At 50.1% G+C, this 21,647-nt stretch overlaps 3 protein-coding genes and 1 long non-coding RNA gene across 5 annotated transcripts in view; 1 reads left to right on the top strand and 3 right to left on the bottom strand.

The window, feature by feature from the left end:
- The window catches only part of SUSD2 (sushi domain containing 2), a 31,212-nt gene extending 27,272 nt beyond the window's left edge, over positions 1-3,940 (bottom strand). Inside the window, exons 1-2 of one of the 2 annotated variants that reach the window (XM_083579503.1) lie at positions 3,720-3,940; positions 1,429-1,633 (exon numbers count right to left, since the gene is read on the bottom strand). In XM_083579503.1, coding sequence (XP_083435629.1) covers positions 1,429-1,633; positions 3,720-3,789 — 275 coding nt within the window. In that variant the 5' untranslated portion in view covers positions 3,790-3,940. The remainder of the gene's footprint in view (positions 1-1,428; positions 1,634-3,719) is intronic. The other variant, XM_083579504.1, reaches the window with a different exon arrangement.
- Positions 1-19,967, bottom strand: part of LOC310746292 — a 284,046-nt gene extending 264,079 nt beyond the window's left edge. The window contains exon 1 of the long non-coding RNA XR_014540590.1: positions 19,509-19,967. This is a non-coding gene — a long non-coding RNA (uncharacterized lncRNA). The remainder of the gene's footprint in view (positions 1-19,508) is intronic.
- The window catches only part of LOC310745974 (uncharacterized protein), a 618,230-nt gene that overhangs the window by 455,525 nt on the left and 141,058 nt on the right, over positions 1-21,647 (top strand). The window lies entirely within an intron of this gene.
- CIB3 (calcium and integrin binding family member 3) lies at positions 7,155-12,860 on the bottom strand. Its single transcript, XM_083580151.1, has 6 exons — positions 12,190-12,860; positions 11,758-11,792; positions 9,515-9,626; positions 9,220-9,367; positions 8,116-8,311; positions 7,155-7,607 (listed from the first exon to the last, which is right to left on the bottom strand). Exons 1-6 carry the CDS (start codon positions 12,238-12,240, stop codon positions 7,586-7,588), a joined length of 564 nt encoding a protein of 187 aa, XP_083436277.1. The 5' UTR covers positions 12,241-12,860; the 3' UTR covers positions 7,155-7,585.

Genomic DNA, 21,647 nt, shown 5'->3' with positions numbered 1-21,647 from the left:
ATATTGAATTCTGATTCTATCTTCTGCAGCATTAGCTACCCCTCCCAGTTTGGTGTCATCTGCAAATTGGATGAGCATTCCCTCAATTCCTTCATCCCAGTCATTTATAAAGATGATGAACAACAATGGGTCCAGGACAGAACTCTGCGGCACCCAAATTCTCACTTTTTCCCAGGGTGATGAGGAACCATTAATGAGTCCTCTCTGGGTTTGGTCAGTCAGCCAGATACATATCCACCTAAGTGTTACCTTGTCCAGCCCACATTGTATTCTCTGCAGGAATATCATGGGGGACTTTGTCAAAAGCCTTACTGAAATCAGAACAAAGAGTCTGTTGTTTCAGGTAGGGGGAAATGAAAGATGCTCCAGCGATGGGACCTGGGATCTCCCAGCCCTGGGAAGCTATTTGGGCCCTGCCCTATTTCAAACAGGAGCACACACAGATCTCCATGGCAACACTAGGCGATGTGCACTCTTCCCTCCCTCTTATTGGTTTTCATCATGCCGTTCCCCTTTCTCACTGCTGCAAACCTGTGAGGAGCAGGTCTGCCTAGAAAGCAAAATCCCTGGCTGTGAGCACCTGACCATTTGCTCTGCATCCAACGTGCTCCCATTGCTGGTTTTTTGGAACCAGGTACACACTGGATTAGCCACAACCCACGTCTATCCTGTAGTTCAGGCACAGGCAAACTCGGCCCTCCAGATGTTTTAGGACTACAGTTCCCATCATCCCTGACCACTGGTCCTTTTAGCTAGGGATGATGGGAGTTGTAGTCCCAAAACATCTGGAGGGCCGAGTTTGCCTATGCCTGCATAGTTACTTGAGAAATACTGCTCTGTGCTGTGTTCTCCCCTCAAACCAGCTTCCATCTGAATGGAAATCTTAAGCCACATTAACTTCGTAGTTTAGCTGAAGTGCAGGACAGGCCCACCCATGAGGCGAGGTGGGGCAGTTGCCTCAGGCAACAGAGATGTGGGCTTGGGGAGCTGCTCACCTCCTCTGTGCCCCTCTGCCATGCCTCCCACCCCACACTGCCTGCTCCTTTCCAGCCTCCTTTTCTCTCTGCTTTCCTTCAGGCAGTGGGGGGGGGGTGTGGGTGTGTGGAGGGGTGGCAATGTGGTTTTTTTGTCTTTTTGTTTTGCCTCCAGCAGCTGAGGTGTGTACACTTGTGGCAGCCACTGCACATGGGCAGATGATGGCTTCGCAAATAAGAGTTTGGGGAAGGGGGATTGCAGGGCCAGGAAAACCCAACAGCTCATGCAAATCTGGAAAAGACCCTCCCCCAACAGCGTGAAAATGTGACCCGAAATGCACTGGGGCGGGGGTCCCACTAACATGTGCATTAATGCACACATGCATCCCAGGCCAAGAACAAGGCCAAGTGCCTGTGTCGTGAACTACCAGTCCTTCTGGAAATCTCAGCTCACCTGCAAATCACGGTGGAAGAGCCGCTGAAGGTCACGTTGAGGAGGCTAAAGTCTTTCCCCCCAAGGAGGGTTCCTGAGTAGGGAGAGGCATTCAGGCAGAATTCCCAGTAGTCGGGGCAGCAGATTCCCAGGGACTCGCAGGTTGCATGGCAGGAGCAGCTGCTTCGAGGTGTCCCACAGTGACCAGAGCAGGAGTCTTGGGCTACTGGTTGGAAAACCAGAAGGAAGTTCAGAAAGGTCTTGGCAAGAGTTGCCTCCTTTGTACACCAGAGCAAAGTGATTTCCCTGGGGGGGGGGGCAGGGGAAGCCCTCCTTCTTCCTCTAGCTCTCACTCAGAGACCTGCGTTTCTTTCAATGGGTGGTCAACTGGATGCTCTGAACTAGGGCTGGCCAGTGTATCAATATATCATCCAGAACCGGTTTGAAGTCCATATTGTGATACTGGTTTCGTGTTTTTGACCTGGGAATATATCATGAATCATGATGTGTGCGAGAGTGTTTGTGTCCTATGCAAAAAAAATCACAGTATGGGGAAAACTGTGAAGCCAGCAAATGACTCTGCATAGCTCCACCCTTATTTCAGACATTGTGATATATCAATATATTGCAAGGTTTAGCTGGTGATATATTGTGATGTTGAAAACCAGATATTGCCCAGCCCTACTTTGGAGGAGGGAATGTTTCCTCTTGGCCTGGGAGAAGCTGGGGGTGTGGAAGGGGTGTTCGCTTGGCTTCCTCCTCCCAGCCTGAAAATCTCCCGGAGAAACCACTCGTGGCCTTTGCTCTTCCAGGACACCTGTGCTCTCTGAGCACCTGCTACCTTTCGACCGAGGTTAGGCACCAGCCGCCTTCCGCCTTTCTTGAACACGCACACATGCGCCAGGCCCCTGAGCTGTGGACCGAGTTGTGCAATGCACATTGTCCCGCCTGAGAACCCAGGCTGGGCTGATGAGGGCAAAGTCCCCTCCCCCCCCCCACTTGGTGAGGGGTCCAAAGATTACATGCAAACCTTTGGTCTCTTCTCCAAGCCGTTTGCATGGGACGTTCTACTGGATCTCCCTCTTGGGCCTTGTTCCGCTGCTCTCGGAGAATAATACCATTTTAGAGTCCGAAGGGACCCAAAGCGTCATCTAGTCCAAACCCCATGAATGCAGGAAGGAATCACAGCTGGGTTGGGTTGGGGGGGTGTGCCCTTATCATGACTCCTCTCACAAATGGCTTCTCCTCTCCCCCCCCCCCCGCTGTCTCAGCAAGCTCCCCATTTAGGCTCATTCAACCAGCGTGGGTCCAGGTTGTGTTTCCCTTTCGCCACTTGGCTAGCTGGGAAGATGTTTCTGACCGGAGACAGTTTTAACCCTTTCCTCTCTGCCAGAGATGTGGGTGGCGCTGTGGGTTAAACCACAGAGCCTCTTGGGCTTGCCAATCAGAAGGTTGGCGGTTCGAATCCCCGCGACTGGGTGAGCTCCCATTGCTCGGTCCCTGCTCCTGCCAACCTAGCAGTCCGAAAGCACGCCAGTGCAAGTAGATAAATAGGTACCACTCTGGCAGGAAGGTAAACAGTGTTTCCATGTGCTGCTCTGGTTCGCCAGAAGCGGCTTAGTCATGCTGGCCACATGACCTGGAAGCTGTACGCCGTCTCCCTCGGCCAATAAAGTGAGATGGGCGCCGCAACCCCAGAGTTGGCCACAACTGGACCTAATGGTCAGGGGTCCCTTTACCTTTACCTCTGCCAGAGCTGGGGTCCTTTGCATGGCTGGGCACTTACTGGCTGTTTCAGCCTCCCAGGGCTGCCTCTTGCTCTTGCAACACATCTCCCCACCACGACCACCAGAGTCCATGGGACCGCCCCCCAAAGGCTGCTGCTGCTACCCAACCGCCCCTCTGAATCTGGCCATGCCAACGCTCCGTGGCTGCCACCCTCCCTTTCTGGTTGCCTGGGGCGGCCCCTGAGCTGATGCTGAAGAGCCCAAGAGCCCCCGGGGGCAGGAGCGGGAGGGTCTTCCGCCCTTGGGACAGACGGAGGAGCCTCTCATTCCATCCCTGCTCTGAATTGTCCCAGAAACAGAGGAAAAGACAAGGAAGCGAAACAGAAGGAAGCATCCGGCTGCCGAAAGGGAACAGCGAGAACAAGCTCGACTCCTCTGCCCGTGGTTTGGACGTCAGTAGCATCAGGATCCGGCTGCGCGCTCAGTCCGCCCACCCAGCCTGCGGTTTTATAACCTGGTCCACCTGCTGGAACTATCCTGCTTCGGATTAGACGCGAGACAGAGCCGACCTGCCCTTGAACTTACCCGATCCCAGGATTATAAGGCTGCAGAAGACGACGAGGGAGAAGGGGGCTCTCCTGCAAATCGGAATCATACTTTGCTTGGGGGGTTTTATCTCCTCGCGGGTGGGGAGGCTCTTTGCAGATCTTTCCCTCGGGAGGGAGAAGAGATCCGAGCAGCTCAAAGTTTCTTGAGGAAATGTTTACAGGAGGGAAGACGCCGCAGCGGGTCACATTCCTTCGCTGCCAGGCACGCCTCCCTTGCCCAGATGTCAGCAGCAGCAGCAAAGGCAGACCTGCCCGGTGCAGAGGCAACTGCGAAGGAGCATGGCCTGCTCCGCGCTTGCTCCCCTTCCCGCAGGCCGGCCGAGAGGGCTCTCCTACTTTCGCTGCTCTGCCCTGGCATTTGGGAGGCAGGGTGTCCCCGAGAGACCCCGGAGCAGTTCTCGGCGGCCACGTTTGCTTGGCTTCGTTTCACTTCACTTTAATTATAAATATATCCAAGAAACACAACACACGTGGGAATTCCCGAAAGCAAAGTCTCTTGCTCCACACAGAAGAAGCAGGCATTGGAAAGGAAACGGGAACGGGGGAAATCAAGACACAGAAACCCCAAATGCAGAGCCCTGCTGTGCTGGGGAAAGAGAGCTTTCTTCGTCTCTGACACCCAGCAGTTTATTTCTAATGCAAAAGTCCATAAATGTAAAGGGGTAGCACCACCAACCTCTCCCCCCCCCCCGCAACTTGTTAAAACCTGGATCTTTATTCATTGACATCACAGAGGCTGAGGAGGTCCCATCTGTGGCCACGTGCAAGGGGGCTTTTTCTGCGCCAGCACGCCCCCCTCAGGGACCCCCTGGCTGCCCCAAGAGCTCGCTGAGACCCCCACTCTCTTTCCTCCCACTCTGCTGACAGCCAGAGGAGACTCTCCTGTTGATTTCGCAGCATTTGTCAGTTACTTACTGGGGATTCCCTGTGCTGTTTCTCCTTTGTTCTTACGCCTTTTTATTCTTCCCGTTTTCTTTGGGTTTTTGGTGCTTTAAAATCCTGCCGTTGTTGTACTATGAGCCACTTCGTGACTTGAAAAGTGGGGTGCAATTATCTAGGCAAATAGATACACAACTGCAACGTGTGCATTGCAGGGGGTTGGACTAGATGACCCTTGGCATCCCCATATGCCTCCCCTTCCTAACCCCATCACTGTTTGAAGATTTATCCTTATTTCCGCTCCTATCCCCCAGTTCTATGCTGCAATCATTTCTTCCAACATTCATCCCCAAGATTTTTAATTTTTGTTCACTAACCCTCCTTATACAGATAAGTGGAAGGTTGGCATCTGGTGGCTGGCAGGGAATCCACGGCTGTTTGCCCTCCCTCCACACACCTCATACCACTCCTCTTGGGTTTTATGTAACTCTGGCCACTGATCTCTGCTGTAAAAGTGGTGCAGATTCACCCATTAATTAAGCTTCATTTCTGACATGACCCGGGCGATGGTTCAGGATGCAGGTTTCTAGGCTTGCAGCCGGCCAGCAAGAGCTCAGGTGGCCAGATGTGGACCAGTGAATGGCAGCTGGATCTTGACAGTCTTGTGATGGGCTCCAAGTTCTTGAGTCCAGGGGGTGGGAAGGCAGTCTGTTCTGGGTGGGGCTGCTCTTCCCTGGAAGGAGCGGGATCATGGCTTGGGGAAAGTCCTGGATCCACGTTTGACACCAGAGGTCCAAGTGGCTAGGAGAGCTTGTCCCCAGCTCTGGCCCCTTCTGGACAGAGGGAACTTGGTCACGGTCCTCTCTGCCCTGGCCCCTGACACCTGAGATGCGCATTTTCAGGACCTCCGGCTTGTAATTTCATAGAATCCTAGAGCTGTAGAGTGGGAAGGGACCCTGACGATCATCTAGTCCAACCCTCTGCAGTGCAGGAATAGGCAGCTGTCCCATATGGGATCAAACCTGCAACCTTGGCATTATCAGCACCACACTCTAACCAGCTGTTTTTAATACTGAGTTTTGGATCATTGTAACCTGCACTGGGACCTGCTGGTGATTAAGGGCAGGTGATGAATTTATTTTTTAAATTATTAACACTATTGCTGCTAATCATAATATCATCTGATATCTTCATAGTTGCAGACAAAATCTCTTTCCACTGAGCACATTTTAATAACGGTGTATATGTGTTTCTTGCATTTATAGACCAGTTTGTCTCCTCACTCAAAATTGCCCTGTGAGGGAGGCCAGGCTGGAGTTGCTGCATTGGCTGGGGCTGTTAGTGGACCAAATGCCCTAATTGGGCTCTCTCTTGACAGGCCTGACCATCTCCTCTTGACAGCTGAGGTAGCCAACCAGGCCAGAAGGTCCTTGCTTGAAAAACACACAGTTGCTGGACTCACCCAATTCTACTGAACAGGAATATGAAAGGGAAGTGTATTATAGGAAGGGCTTGGTAGGCCAGCTTCAACGTTTCCTTCGTTTGTTGCAGGTATTTTATTTTCGGTAGAAATGGGACTCTGTTTTTGCACCTTCACACACACACACACACACACACACACACACACACACACAGAGCACAAAGGCTTCTGTTTCCAAAAAGGACAGGAGGGGGGCACAGTCTGATCTCTCCACCACGTTTCATTTTTCTCTGTGACGTGGAGGGGAAGATAAAAGAAAAGCAGGACATTCCGGGATCAAATCAGGAACTGGAGTGGCTTCTGTAATTCCGGGACTGTCCCTGGGAAACAGGGACACTTGGAGGTTGTGTGCATCAGACGTATTTTGCCCCTGAATACTAGTTGCTCAGGGTCACCCGTGGGAGTGGGCTGTGGAGCTCAGGTCTCCTTGTGGGCTCTGGCCAGCCACAAGGGAAGCCACACACCAGACTGGGGGTGTTCTGACCCAGCAACAGGGTTCTTCCAGTGTCCTTAGTGTTGAACTTTAATTCAATGTACCAAGAAAAACGCACAGAAAAGCTCAAGATACACGTTGATCTACCCACACGTAGTTGTTATCTCTGAGAAATGTAGAAAGTAACAGGATATATTTATCTGAAATTATTCAAACTTACACAACCCTTTAAAAATTAGCTGATGAAGGTGAATACATCGAGAAAGGGCCCTGTCCTTGTTTCTGATCCATAATTGTCTTCTGACTTCTGCTCAATGATTGAAACTAAGATCTTCACGTCAAATCTTATTATGGACTAACATGAACTTATCTCTACTCATAAACTCTTATCTTTAATACTGTAGCGAATTATTGTGTTATACATATCCTTATGAGTTTGAGTTTGTAGCAGTGGCGTAGCGTGGGGGGTGCAGGGGGGGCCGGCCGCACCGGGCGCAACATCTGGGGTTAGGGCAAATCCACGGGTTAGGGGGCGCAAATCCACGGGTTAGGGGGCGCAAATCCACGGGTTGGGGGCGCAAATTACTTGCCTTGCCCCGGGTGCTGACAACCCACGCTACGCCACTGGTTTGTAGTCTCTGTTTGAGTTTGTAATCCTTGTCAGAATATATACTTTTGAATGGATTAGTTTTTGTTACACTTGACTATTGATTTGTGAGTAGGGACCGCTCCCACTACTGAAACTTATATTGGCCTGAATTCTTGGTGTGTTTTTTTCTTGGAATTTTAATTCAAGGCTGGCTGCCTTTCTGTATGTCAGATTAGGGGAAAAACAGAAACCTGGCTGCATTGTTATATCAAGTTGGAAAGAGACCCCACCATGTGTGAAGCAAGAGGCAAAAGGAAGCTCTGCTCCACCCCAGCCCCCCCCCCCAGCAGCCCTGGGGAGGAAGCTCCAGGCCTCATCCTCTGATCCAGCTCTGGAAGAAGAAGCAGCAGCAGCAGCAGCAGCAAGAGGGTTTCTGGCTCTCGTGGGTCTCTGCAGTTTGGGTCAGATTCTGATATGAAAAGTGCTGTTGAAAAACAACAAGAACCCTTCAGCATTGGTGACCCACGGTCAGAAAAGGACATCTGCGAAGATGGGGAGTTTAACATGCAAACAACAGCAGGTGGAAGCTGAACTCCAGGCCTCCTTGTGGCTGAGAGAGACTCCAACTAGCTTAGGGGAAAATGTGCCTCTCCTGGCTGAGACGCTTGGCAGCACAGCCAGGGCAGGCTGGGCAGTGATGGGCTGCGTGAATCTGTCCTGGGGAGAGAAGGATGCCCAGGCTGAGCTCAGCAGACTGTGTCTGAGAGCAAAAGCCCAGGGCGTCTCACAAGGCACCTGCTTCATCGCTCTGCATGAGAAGGGCAGGACGGGGATGGATGGGAAGAATGCTGAAGGGCAACCTCAGGCTACTCTCACCTCGTTTGGCTTTCTTGGCACCCTCTGCTCTGAGAAAAGTCCCCCCAGAGCTCCCTGTTCCTGAGCCCGACAGCCCAGAGAGGGAAGGAAGGCCACGGCCGGGCAGTTTCTATTACCTGAGGAAGTCAGGCGCTCGAACGATCATGTGCTGGAAGTCTTCCAGGGACAGCTTGCCATCGTTGTCCAAGTCGGCTTCCTCCATCACCTTGTTGCACACCAGGCACACCTCCTCCGGGGTCAACTCTTTGCGGGTCAGCTTGTTCACCGTCTTCTCCAGGTCGGATTTGCAGATGTAGTCGTCATCGTTGAAATCTGCAGATAGAGGAGTGCTTGGGGACCTCAGGGCCGGAGCAGGGAAAAGCTCCACTGCCTCTGAACTTACACATGATCCCCTCAGAAGGTCATCTCCCTGCTTTGGCGGGGAGAGTAGTGCCAGAGCCATGGCAGGGAGGCAGGGTGGGGGGAGGCCTGCTTATGGGGGTTGGGGTGGGGGTGCCAGTGTTGCTTCAAGCACCTGCCCTCTGGAAATGGGCTTCCTATGCTCAGGTGCACAGGGGAGTCTGCTGCAGTGTTTGTGGAGCACCACAAACCACTTCCACACATGCACACACTGTGTGGAGCCTCTGCTTTTCAGTGAGATTCCCTCTGCCCACTTGCCAGTAACTTCTTGGGCTTCCTTCAATGCTTTTGATAGATCATGGCAGGCAGAAATTCAGGAGGTGCAGTTTTCCCTGTCACTTGATCTCTTTGCGGGTCCAGCTGCCCCTCTGGCCTCTTCTCCTGCCCCCAAGAGCTGCCTCTCTCCCTTTCCCATTGCTGGAGTGACTGGCAGCCAGTGAAGTTGTGTGGCAATGCTCCTCTTCAAAGAGCCCATGCCCACCTCCCAGGACCCCTTCCCTGCGGCTGCCGCTCATCAAGTGGTGCACCTACATTTTGGGGGTCTGAAGCTTGAATTGTCATGGGGGGGCCTTTGCAACCAGCAATGAGGACTGGATAACCCATTCAGTGGGGTTGTTCCATGACAGATCACTGACACTCAAACTTTGGGATTGTTGAAATAAATACCCAAAAAAAATAGTAATCAATATGACTCAAATCAATGCAACTCAAATTGGGTCTTGTTTTAAGCAATGTACACTGAAGTCGCTTCTGGGATCCTCTGGGATTAGGAGATTAGCATGATTACCGTACTTTCCTAGCAGATACTCCCCTGACCTCACCGTAGATTTTGAAGGCATAATAAGCCTTGAGGTCCCGAGGAGCCATTTCACTCATCACCGAGAACATATCCAGGAAGTCATCTAAGGTCATGTTGCCCTCTCCATCCTCAGAGAAGACCTCAGCGATGCGCTGCCGGAAGGGGTTGTCCTGAGGAAGGAGATGGGGTGAGAAGGAAACCAGCCCGGCTTCCGGGCCTCCTCCCCATTCCCCCTGGGGCAGCCTTGCTTAGTGGGCAGGTGAGACGGCTGGTGCCAGGAACTGAACCCCAGGGCCCCTGCCCGCCTCCTCCTGTACCTTCAGCTCAGGCATGCTGCCAATGAGTTCGTAGGGGAGCTTCACGTTGGGCTTCTTTGTGTAATCCAGTGGGACCAGCTGAGGGGCCAGGTCACGGTACCTGTCAAACAACCTGCAAGCAAGGAAAGGAGTCTTTCTCACCTGTGGGATGCAGGGCCAGGTCGTGGAGGAAGGATGTGGCTTCTCTCGAGCATGCTGGACTGGCAGGAGTCAATCGTCACTGAGCAACATGCAAGGCATCATCCAAGATGACTTGCACTGGTCCAAATATCAGGACAGCTCACATCTCTGGCCTTCCCACCAAGCAAGGCAGAAGAAAGAGAGCGTTTGGCCAAGCAGCTCTGAAGGGGCCTCCTTTGCTGCTCTGTTATTTACAGTCAAATGCCTGGAGGCAAGGAGAGGTCAGCAAACCCAAGAAGTCTTCTTCTCAGCTGCTGCCTAGAGGAAGCAGCAGGCAGGGGGTGTCCTTCTCCCACACACACAAAAAAAAACAAAACAGGGAGAGGAAGAACCGATCAAGGCTATGTTAAGAATCTGAAAATGTTATGGGGACTCAGACTGCCACAGAAGGGATGTGATGGCTCCACACAGGTCTGTGTGCGAGGGAAGAGAAGGGGGCACAGTTGAGTTTGTTTGGGGGTGGTTGTCTCTGTGTGTGTTTTGCTGATAATTCTGTACATTCAGGTACTTCTTCCCTGCACCACCCCACCAATTCACAACAGGGAATGCTCCTGCAACCCTCGGCTCATTTACTGAGGTCCAGATCCCCAGACGCCATTGGATGCAGTAGGACCTACTTCCAAGTAAGCGTGCATTGGCACAGGAGGCCTAAGTGATTTTGTGCTCAGTCAGTTTTAAAGGGCATTTACCTGTTTCCATTTCCTAAAAGGTTTTGTCTAGATGTGCTTCTTGTGTTTGCTTTTGGTATGTTGGGTTTCTTACTGCTTTGTTGTTCTGACTTTGTTGCTGGTTCCCTTGAAACAGACATTTAAAAAAAGTCATGATATAAATCCTAACTAAGCTGGCAGCGTGATCCTTTGCCCCTGCCGGCTCAGAAGCGCAGGCCATTAAACTCAGTGGGATTTCCTCTTGGATTTGCACGCAGAGCACTGCAGCAGAAAGCGCTCACTAGAGGGGAAGTCTAAAAAGTGGGAGCAGGAGTGGGGGGGTCTCCTTCTCCTCTGCCTCCTTTTTGCTTCCTTTGTTTACTCGGCAATGGGCTGTCATCAGAGAAAGTGGCAGAGAACAAAGAGGCAGAAGTTTCAAAAGGGCTCCCTATCAATAATGAATGCCTCATTCATGATACAATTATGGTCTTGGCTTCCATTCCAGACATGAAAACATGCCCATACTTAGGTTTCATCAATGCCCCTTTCACTCAGCCTGTGTCCCTTGCTACATGTCACACAGCAAATGGCAGAGGGGAGGGGGCCCATTTCTCCTGGGCTGGGGGCCATTTCCCCTGCCTTGCTCTGAGACCCCTCAGCCTGCGGCCTTGGGTCTCCCTTCCTGGGCACTTATTTGTTTATCCGCTACATTCGTATATCCCCTTTTCTTTTGGGGAGCTCAAGGCTGTGCCCATGGCTCTCCTATTCTAGCTTCATTGCACCCCTGTGAGGTGGGCTAGATGGACAGAGAGAGAGGGGCTGATAGCTGGATGTGAACTCGCTTCTCCCAAGGGGCTCAAACTCTAACCACTCCACCACATTGTCTCTGCAGAGTCTCAGCTGGGGGAGCTCCAGAGGCCACAGGAACCAAATGGTTTGGAGTTTATTTGAAAGTATTTCGAGTGTTTTGTGCTCAGCTCCTTTCCGCTTTCTCATTTGGAAGTCTCAAAGTTCAAAACTGAGTAAACTTACTAAGAAGGAAACTATGAATCCCAAGGGAGTTCTAGCGCCGTCTTCTGCCTCACACACTGGATTGTCCAGTGGCTCAGTTGTGTTGAGCGAGAGTCTTAAAAGGCCCCTTGGAACCCCCTGATTTAGGCTTCTCTGCTGCAGGGACCCGAAACTGACCCTGCCACTTCCAGCCCCCTCAGCTCAGCAGAGGGGATTTCCAGAATGCGGAGCTGAAGGGCGAGCGGGGCCAGGCGCATTTCATCGCAAATGGGCATCTGTGAAAGGCAGCTTGGGGAAAGGCGGGGAGAGGCCGCTCTGCTTCAGCGCCCCCCCCCCCCCGAGCTTTTAACAAAGGATAATTCTGACGCAGGTATTTGGATTCTGTAGCCAAACGCATAATCTCACCTGAGAATTTCTTTCCGTGTGAAGAACGTTGCATCCTGAAACAGAAAAGAAATGTGAAATCAGGCACGGAGGGGAGTCTGCGAAGGCTGGAGACCCCCGCCCTGGAGTGTTTTCTGATCTTCTCGTAAAAATCCTCTCCTACCCCGCCCCCACCCCCGTGCTGTACAGACATTAGCCGTAAAAATAAGCTCTTTGAATCCAGGAAAAGGCAGGTTGTTGCTGCTTTGACTCCATCTACTGCTGCTGCTTATGGGCTCCTGCACGGACACACTCCTCGCAGGGCTGCGTTCACACATGGCATTCGCTCTCGTGTGGCTTGTCTGCATGTTGACTTGAAAAAGCAGCCGCTCCCGCTTCCTGCCCGGCATTAGCAAAGCTCTGGTGAGCGCGCAGGCATGGAAGCTCCCGCGCTGCGTCCGCAGGTGCTCTTACCTGATAGGCGTCCAGCTGCTCCGGAGTGAAGATGGTCTGCTTGTTACCCATCTCTGAGCCCTGGGCCCCCTCGTCCCATGGCTCCTGCCCCTGAAGCTGCCTTTCGAGAGAGGCGTCTGGCTGTGGAGGTTATGAAAAGCTCCAGCAATCGGGCTCTCCGGGAGTGGAGGGGATCAGGTATCGCCCGCTTGCTCTCCTCCATGGACCTCCGGATCATAATAGAGGCATTTCATCAAATCTTCAGTCCGGAGGCGGCACCAGGTGCATGTCCAGCATCACTCACCTGCTGCCTGCGGCGCGCGCCGGCCCCGGAGGGCTCAGGTTACGCCGTGGATGCCAAGGCCCGCTCCTCGCTCGCTCTGTGCGCAAGGGAAGGGGCTGCTGCGCGCGGACGGAGCGGCTTCAGCTCGGCTCCGTGGCGCGGCCTGGCGGCCTCCCTCCTGCTGCCGGGAGGGCTCCCTGCTTCGCCCTCAGCATCTCCCCAAGTGGACTGGAAGAAAAGTGGCTCTGAGCAGCCCTGCGTTGCCCCAACCACCCAATGAAAATATGTTCGGCCCCAGAGAGAGATATGGGGAGATGGCGGGGTGTCTCTCTCTCTCTCTCTCTCTCTCTCTCTCTCTCTCTCTCTCTCTCTCTCTCACACACACACACACACACACACACACACACACACACTGCCCACATGGCTGTGCATTTGCAGCCAGCAGCCACACATCTGGTTCGCTGAAACAGGGAATTCAAAATCTCTGAAAACGTCAACACACTTGTTTATCTATTTATTTATTTCATTAAAATGTATACACCACTTGACTGTAAAAAAGAAAGAAAGCTCAAAGCGGTTAGAAAAGAATAAAACAAGAAAATTATCAGTAAAGACAGTTCACAACAACTATTTAATGCATTAAAAAAAAAAATCAAAATCAGAGATAAACTAAAAGCAGATTAGAACACCCCCCATCAATCTCGATATCTGGCTAGGCTTTTCTAAAGTTGTTGGCAGGAGCTGAAAAGAGCACCCGCCTGATAGGGAGTTTCAAAGTGTAGCTGCCGCCGCACTAAAATATTAATTTGTTACGAATGCAGAAGTATGATGTGGGAGTTGTAACTGTACAAGTTTTGCAGATTGAAGTGATCAAGTGATCATATATGGGGCATGGTGACCTCTCAGCAAGATGATTGTGGCCAAAACTTGGGCCTTGCCCAGCCTTTCTCCCATTGCTGCCACCACTTCGGACCTCTGACTGCTCAGCCTCAGACTGATGCTGGCAACTTTTAAACAGAGACAGATGAGTGACACATGCAGCAGCACAGGGGCGCCTGGCCAGATCACTAGTCAGCATTGTTTGCGTTTGGAACTACAATGGTATCTGATCAGCTTCAAGCCTTTAACTTTCTTTCTTTCTTGATTAATGAAAACATTCTTGGCAAGCTTAACATGAGTACAGCGTGTGATGCAGCAGCAAAAAAGGCCAATGCTATTCTTGGCTGCATCAACAGAGGTCTTGTGTCTGGATCAAGGAAAGTCATAGTCCAGCTCTATTCTGTCTCGGCAGACCACACCTGGAAAACTGTGCCCAGTTCTGGGCACCATAATTTAAGAAGGATGTTGACAAGCTGGAAAGTGTGCAGAGGAGGGCGACCAAGATGATCAAGGGCCTGGAAACTAAGCCTTATGTGGAATGGTTGAGAGAGTGGGGTATAATTTGGCTGGAAAACAGGGGACCGAGAAGAGAGATGATCGCCGTCTTCAAATATCTCTAGGGCTCCCGCATGGGAGGCAGAGCAAGCTTGTTTTCTGTTTCTCCAGAGCGCAGTATCCAAACTGATGGATTCAAACTACAAGAAAGAAGATTCCACTTAAACATTAAGACAGTAAGAGCTGTTTGACAGTGGAACAGACTCCCTCGGGAGGGGGTGGACTCTCCTTCCTTGGAGGTTTTAAAGCAGTGGTTGAATGGCCATCTGGCAGGGAAATTTTTTAAAATAATCCCTGACTGGTGGCTACCCAGCCTCTGATGAAATATGTCCACAGAAGGAGAGTCCACCACCTTCCAAGGGAGCCCCATTCACTGTGAAACAGCCTTTACTGCCACAAAGTTATTTCTGATTCAGGTAGGTAGCCGTGTTAGTCTGATGCAGTAAAAAAAAATTTTTTTTTTAAATTGTCCAGTAGCACCTTAGAGACCAACTAAGTTTGTTCTGGGTATAAGCTTTCGTGTGCATGCACACTTCTTCAGATACAACTTCTTCTGCTGTATCTTCTTCTTGTGTTGTAAAAAAGGGGGGACGTGGGTGGCGCTGTGGGTTAAACCACAGAGCCTAGGACTTGCCGATCTAGAAGGTCGGCAGTTCGAATCCCGGTGACGGGGTGAGCTCCTGTTGCTCAGTCCCTGCTCCTGCCAATCTAGCAGTTCGAAAGCACGTCAAAGTGCAAGTAGATAAATAGGTACCGCTCCGGCGGGAAGGTAAACGGCTTTTCCGTGCGCTGCTCTGGTTCGCCAGAAGCGGCTTAGTCATGCTGGCCACATGACCCGGAAGCTGTACGCCGGCTCCCTCGGCCAGTAAAGCGAGATGAGCGCCGTAACCCCAGAGTCGGCCACGACTGGACCTAACAGTCAGGGGTCCCTAAGGTGCTACTGGAAAGTTTTTTAAGGTTATTCCTGTTTGTTTTAAACCATATTATTGGGAGGTGAGGTACTGGTGTCAGTCTGTATCACAACCGAGTGCCTTCTGATTCCTGGGTCCAGCAAGGGTGAAATTCTAATGGAAGACTCAATTGTTGAAGGAGACAGGCAAGTTCCCTGCTGAGTTAATGGTCCTAAGTACTGCCATTACTATAACAAAGGACGTTTCTCTGTGTGAGGGGGCAAATGGGTGCTGGCGGTGAGAAAACAGAGGCCAGAGCTGTGTGGGTGAGGTGGGCTGGGGGCAGGCAGCAGCTAGAGACAGATCCATGCTGAATTCCTGCTAGAATCCAGGATTGTGGCAATGGGAAAAGCAAGACCTTCTGGGGTGCTGTGAGCCCCTCCATCTTAGGCTCAGGTCGTCTCTATGTGCAAATAAACCCTATATCCTGAGGATAGAGCCTGGAACCCCAGGAATCTCGCACTGTTGGGAGACTGGGGTGGTCAGCAATAGCATAGATGGAAAGGGAGGCTTCCGGATGACATTATTATTATTTATTAAATTTCTATACGGTCCTTCACGGGTTACAGTATAAAGCCACAAAAAGACATACCATAAAAACAAACATTCCTTCCCCAGCTGGTTTTGTGGCGCGGCAGCCGGGTGTCCTAAAGAAGGCAAGGCCCCAACAGAGGGTACTTTGGGGGGGCAGGGGAGGCCATGCCTCTGAAAGGGCATGTTCGAGTGTTGAGCGCAGGCCTCTCTTTTAAGCAATCTTCCTATTAGGAAAATGTACATATCTCAACACGTGTTTGTAAGGTCGTAAGAATTTCTCAGAAACTGGGGTTCCACATACATGGCTACCAAGGTGCCAAGGCAATTCCCCCCTTTTAAGTAAGTAAGAAAGTTTATTTTACATAGAATGCAATAAAATTCAAACCATAGCAAAGACAATAAAAGAATCATTAGCAGCTCTCCTCTGCCAAAGAGCACATTTTGACGTTTCAACTTGCGCAACAGCTCCCCCTGCAGGAGCGTCCGCTGGTACTGCAGGCATGCAAGCAAAAAGACGCCGCTCCCATTTTCTTGTAAGCCGCCCGGAGCGTGAGAGAAATGCTCCACCTTTGGCGCGCACCTGGGGTTTTATGAATGAAAAGGTACAGTTCATGAATGAAAGCCGGGCCCAGATATTATGCGGAGTGGAGAAGAGGTAGTTCGGCCATGTTTCGGCCCTGGCTGACCTCAGAGACACTTCTCGAGTAGCCAGGAACTGCTTGATGGGCTGCTGATGGGTCACCAATCTGCACACTGGGTGGGAGAGTATTTGTCAAAAAAGGGAAAGTCTTTTGTTCATGAATGGGGGAAGGTTTGTGTCAATGGACTCCGGGCAAGAGGATTTGCCTCCCGGCTCTCCTCTCGCGGGGAGGGGGCGTGAGGAGCAAAAGGCGCGTGCGTGGTCTCGGCGGGTCCGGAGCTGGATCCTCCTCGGACCGGGAGAGCTGCCTCCCCTGGCTCCCTGGTGCTGCGGAGGAGCCTTTCCCTGGGCAGGAGGGAAGGAGTCGCCTGTTTTGGAGGCCTGGCTGTGATGGAGCTGCGAGGTATTCCTTTTCTTTCCCTCCTTTCCCACTTTAACTCACTGTAATATATATGCACAGGGGAAAGAGGTTTTGACTGGTTTCAGGTAGTTTTGCAGGGTGCATCCGTGCGCCCCTTTCAGAGTGTTTTGACGAGCTTTTTTTTTGAGAGAGTTCTGGAGGAGCGAGGCGAGGAGCCATTTATTGCCCCCGGGCGGCATCGTGGCCCCGCAGGAAGGGAGGGGGAACAAGGGGGGGTTACTCGGGGACAGCCAGCAGGGGGAGAGGGGTGCTTCCGTGGCCAGCAGCACCAGGAGGGCCCAGCGGGGGAACGACGACGGGACCCCCGTGTCTTAGGACGTGGGAAGCGGCAGAAGAAGGGGGAGGTTTCAAGCGGAGCTTGGATGGCCATCTGCGTCGTGTGATCTCGTAGAGATTCCTGCATTGCAAGGGGCTGGACTAGATGACTCTAGGGGATCCCTTCCAACTCTTCCATTCTACTGTTATAAGAAAAAATTGCTCCTTTTCCTTTAAGGGGTATCCAAGAGCCCGTATAGAATCCTTAAGTAGGTTCCCTATCGGAAGGAGAAAATAACAGAGGCCAACCAGAGACTACTGAGAAGCAAAGCAGCTAGCAAGCCTGGTCTTTATTAAACTATTTCAACAGGGTCCCCCACTTCCTCCACGCAGGAGGGAGGAGGAACCGAGCACAATGGTGTCCAGGCTCTTATATAGACTTTTGAAATTGCCCACCCTGTAGCCGGAGACCTCCCCCAAAACATCATACATACATCACAGAAAGAGGCAGTCTACAGCAGAAATCCTCATATGCAATCATAAGGTCACTGATTGCATTACCTGGACAGCCCAACCATTCTTTTGTGATGGTAAATACTTTAATTCCTGACTCCAGGTCACAGGCTCACCTTATTCATGCACAAATGTGCCCTTAAGACAGATAAGCAAAAGACAATGGAGAGTCTTTCCCCGTTTTCTTCCTCCTTGCAGAAAATTTTTGAGGTCAGTTTGGGGGAGTCAAAATGGTTTCAGGATTGCTCTCCTGTACTATTTCAGACATGTGGTTTATATACTTATGTATGTGTTTGCCTTTAAATTTATGAAAATATGGTGTATATATATTTATGAATGAGACCTTAGAATTCCTGTAACACTTAGAATTTGCTGAATTCGATGGAATAAAGAGGAACACAAAAAAGGGAGATGTGAGGAGGTCAGGAAAGAGGGTTATAGAACATTGAAATTTAAAAGTGGATTCTTTTTCTTTTTTATTAAGTGTGTATTTTTTGGTTTTTTGTGTGGATTTGTCTGTTTTTTATGTGTTGTAAAATTCTAATAAATATCTATTAAAAAAAAAATAGAATTCCTGTAACACTACAATTCTGTTATCAACTTTCCTGCTTTTTGCAGAGGCTTTCTCCTGCCACCAAACCACTCCTCCAGTTTCTGGCCAAGGGAGGGAGCAGTTCAGAAGGCAGCCAGTCAAGAGCCCCTCCCTGCCGCCCATAAAACCTCTCTGGCTGTGTGCAATATACTGAGGTCCTCCTGAGCTCCTGCACTGGATTCCTAGAAAGAACAGGAAATAAAGGTGGAGGCAGCAGGTCCTCCAGAGCAAAATCCTCTCCCTTCCAAGTCCCTTCCTGCAAGGGAAGTGGCTTTTGCCTCTCTGTTGTGCAAGTGAAACCTCAGTAGTGCCTTCTGGGATTTGGCGAGTCTCCTCTCTTCCCCCTAGTAAGGAAAAATTCTGGGGTGAGAGACTACTCAACAGCCCAGCTTGTCAGGGTGCAAGTCCCCCACGGGTCCATGTGGTCAGTAAAGGAAGTAAGTTTGAGCCAAGTAATTTGGAGCAAAACAGCGGTCAGTAGAGCATGATCTTTATTGTTGCACAACAGGTTCCCACAGGAGCAAGAACCCTGAGCATGGGGTGACATTGACTTTTAAAACTTCCCATGATATCCTAGAATACAGTTTGTACAGCATCATTGATACATCATCCTTACATCACTGACCTGTCACAAAAGGGGAGGAGTACAGAGGGATTGAGAATTAGCGTAGGCCAAATATGTCCAGGCATGTCACTGGGTCCAAAATTAGCATAGGCAGACATGTCCCAACACCTCTTAAGTAGCTATCACCAAAGAACAATAAAACTCTTTACATATCCTTGTCCTGGGGCAAGTCTGGGGATGAGCTCTTGGGATTCTGTGGTCAGCTATCAGCATGCCAATTGCCACCCTTGGGCACTCCCTGGGTGGGGTGTTGTGTATGTGCCCTCAGTTTGAGGGATAATGGCAGGAGAGAAAGGTAAAAGGAGTCCTTTCCTCTAAGGGCAAAAATGGCCTTGGAATGGAGGAAATTGGTGCAGGGGTTGATTTTATATGATTTTATAAAGCTAGGTATCTTCCCTAAGCTGTCAAGTCATTCAGGCACAATATTTGTAGCATTGTAACAAGTGTAAAGATGTGCCCCCCGTGTCATTTCTGTAGTACCCCACTGGGGGCCTGGGGTACAATGGGGGTCCCAGAGGTGCAGGGCACATACAAAACTTGGCAGAAGATCAAGGGATTCATTCTGATCTCTTGGAGGATTCCTGAAAGTCTAGATGGATGAGCAAGACTCAGCTGGCCCAGAAGCAGAAAGAGGCCATGCCCTACAAATTGGGAGCAGTGGGGAATTTTTGGGAAAACTCTATGCAGAAGATCCTGGGTAAGGAGGACACCCTTAGCTCAGATGCACAGATCCAGCAGTTCTGTTAACAGGAAGCCGCCTCACCTTAACTCGCCTTCTGAATGTTGCTTGTGTTATTTATCAGTTGTTGCAGTTTTATTTGTATACTGGTCTTTGAATGGTAAAATAGGCTTCTAAAACAGTGGCTGGGATTCACGTAACCAGCCTCATCAGTTGCACAATGGCGCTTCCCCCCGCCCCGCTCCCATGTACCCATTGATGTTGGCTTTAGAACATCAAGTGGTTCCACCCCAGAAACACAACGCAGGGAGAGGAGAGAGGGGATGCTTTCATCTGGCAAACTGGAATGCCACACATAATGTGGAGTTCCACCACTATAATTAATGCCCATCATTAAAATACACAATTGTTAACGGAAAAATCTGAGGGCTCCCTTGGACGAAAACAAAGACACCAACCAGGATTACTTGGAGCAAAACAGCAGCCTGTAGGCTTGGCCTTTATTGATCTGTTGCAACAGGGTGCTCCCCTCACCTGCAGGAGAGGAGGAGGAACCCAGAACAATGGCGCGCAAGGCCTTATAAAGACTTTTGAAATTGCCGCCCTGTATATCAAGACCACCCCCAGAAACATCATGCATACATCACAGAAGGGGTGTAACCCAAGACCACCCCTCAGATACATCATACCTGCATCACAAAAAAGGTGGTCTAAACAGAAATTTGAATGTTGTTTTTCTCCTGTCCTTGTTTATCTCCTGTCTGGCAGGTTACTTGATTGGATTTCCTGGGGAGCCTGGCCAGTCTTTTGTAATGATAAATACTTAGTTCCTGGGCCAGGTCACAGGCTCACACCCTATTCAAACACAGACATACCCTTGTGGGAGTCATAAAACCTTGGGCTTCTAATATTGCAGGGGCCCCCTGACCTCGTGACCAGCACTCCAAGCTTTACAATGTATTGGAATGTATTGACTTTAAATGGAGTTGCGTTTCCTCTGGGCAGTGATGACCCTATATGGTGATGGGTGGGTAAAAGCCATGACGGGATGTAGGTAACGTGAGACATTGGCAAACGGCCATGCGACAGGAGAGAGGAGAGAACAAAGGATAATAAAAGATACCGGACAGGAGAGAAGGAGTTCGAATGAGCTGCCCTCCATCCATGAAAATATTGCTGGCTCTCTGTGTCTTTATTTTATGCTAAACAGCGCCATTTGTGACGGCTGGCTCCGATATACCCTTAAGACAGGATTTATTAAGGAAAAGACAATGGGGAGGCTTTTCCATTTTCCTTTGAACTTGCAGAGAAAACATTTGGTCAGTTTGGGACAGTTTGGGAATCAAAATGGTTCCAGGTCGGTCTTCCTGTGCTGATCTATGTATGTGCTTGGTTGGTACACTTATGAACATTTAACATATATCTAAGACCTCAAAATTCCTATCACACAATAAAATAATTCCATTATAACGTTAAAAGAAGCACCCATAATTAAGATGTGCAGCAAAACAATCCCATGAAAACAATGCAGCAATTAACAGAACAATATGTAATAAATAAATATTTGTGCTGTCTAAGAGGAGAACTTTTCCCTTTTTCTGTTAGGGTCCAATGTGCTTTGAAGATATAGCTGTTCATTTCACAGATGAGGAGTGGACTCTGCATAAGGAAGTCATGGAGGAGAATAATGGGATCATGGACTCTACCAGTAAGTCTCCCTGTTTGACCATAATATCTGCTTTGAAATTCAATACATATCTACATGTGATGAACGTCCACTATTTCGATGGGGCTCAATATTGCTGCCTACAACATTTGGAATTCTAACACCCCACTGCTTACCTTGAATGGAGGGCTGTTTACTGTTTTGTCTGCGAATATTCTTATTCTTATTTATTCCATGTATACACGGCCCTATACGCGGAAGTCTCAGGGCAGTTCACAAACAAGACCACAACATAAAAACAAACCAAAAACAATAACACCTCCCCAAAAAACTCAAAAGAGGCTTATTCTAAAAGGGTGTTGGATGTCAATAAGATCAACCAAAGGTCTGGTTAAAAAGGAACATTTTTGCCTGGTGCCTAAAGGTGTATAATGAAGGCACCAGGTGAACTTACCTGGGGAGAGCATTCCACAAAGAAAGAGCCACTGCAGAGAAGGCCCGTTCTCGTGTTGCCACCCTCTGGACCTCTCAAGGAGGAGGCACACAAAGAAGGGCCTCGGAAGATGATCTCAGTATCTAGGTAGGTTCATATGGAAACAGGTGGTCCTTGAGGTTTTGTGGTCCTGAGCTGTTTAAGGCTTTATAGGTCAAAACCACCACTTTGAATTGGGCCCAGAAACTAATCGGTAGCCAGTGCAGTTGGACCAGGATCGGTGTAATATGCTCAGACCATCTTGCTCCGGTGAGCAACCTGGCCATTGAATTCTGCATCAGCTGAAGCTTCCAAACCGTTTTTAGAGGCAGCCCTACGTAGAACGCATTGCAGTAATCTAACCTTGAGGTTACCAGAGCATAGACAACAGTAGTTAGGCTATCCTTGTCCAGAT

This window comes from Podarcis filfolensis (genome assembly GCF_964270895.1).
Source record: "Podarcis filfolensis genome assembly, chromosome: 12".
In the NCBI taxonomy this organism is placed as follows: Eukaryota; Metazoa; Chordata; class Lepidosauria; order Squamata; family Lacertidae; genus Podarcis; species Podarcis filfolensis.
The sequence above is the reverse complement of the archived record's forward strand: the minus strand, read 5'-3'. Positions and strand labels throughout refer to the sequence as shown.

Excerpts from the sequence above, each read along its gene's own strand:
- CIB3 (XM_083580151.1), bottom strand. The coding sequence starts at position 12,240 with ATGGGTAACAAGCAGACCATCTTCACTCCGGAGCAGCTGGACGCCTAT. Across the intron at positions 11,793-12,189 it reads AGCAGCTGGACGCCTATCAG|GATGCAACGTTCTTCACACG; the intron begins GTAAGAGCACCT and ends TTTCTGTTTCAG. Across the intron at positions 9,368-9,514 it reads GCAGCATGCCTGAGCTGAAG|GACAACCCCTTCCGGCAGCG; the intron begins GTACAGGAGGAG and ends CTCCTTCCTCAG.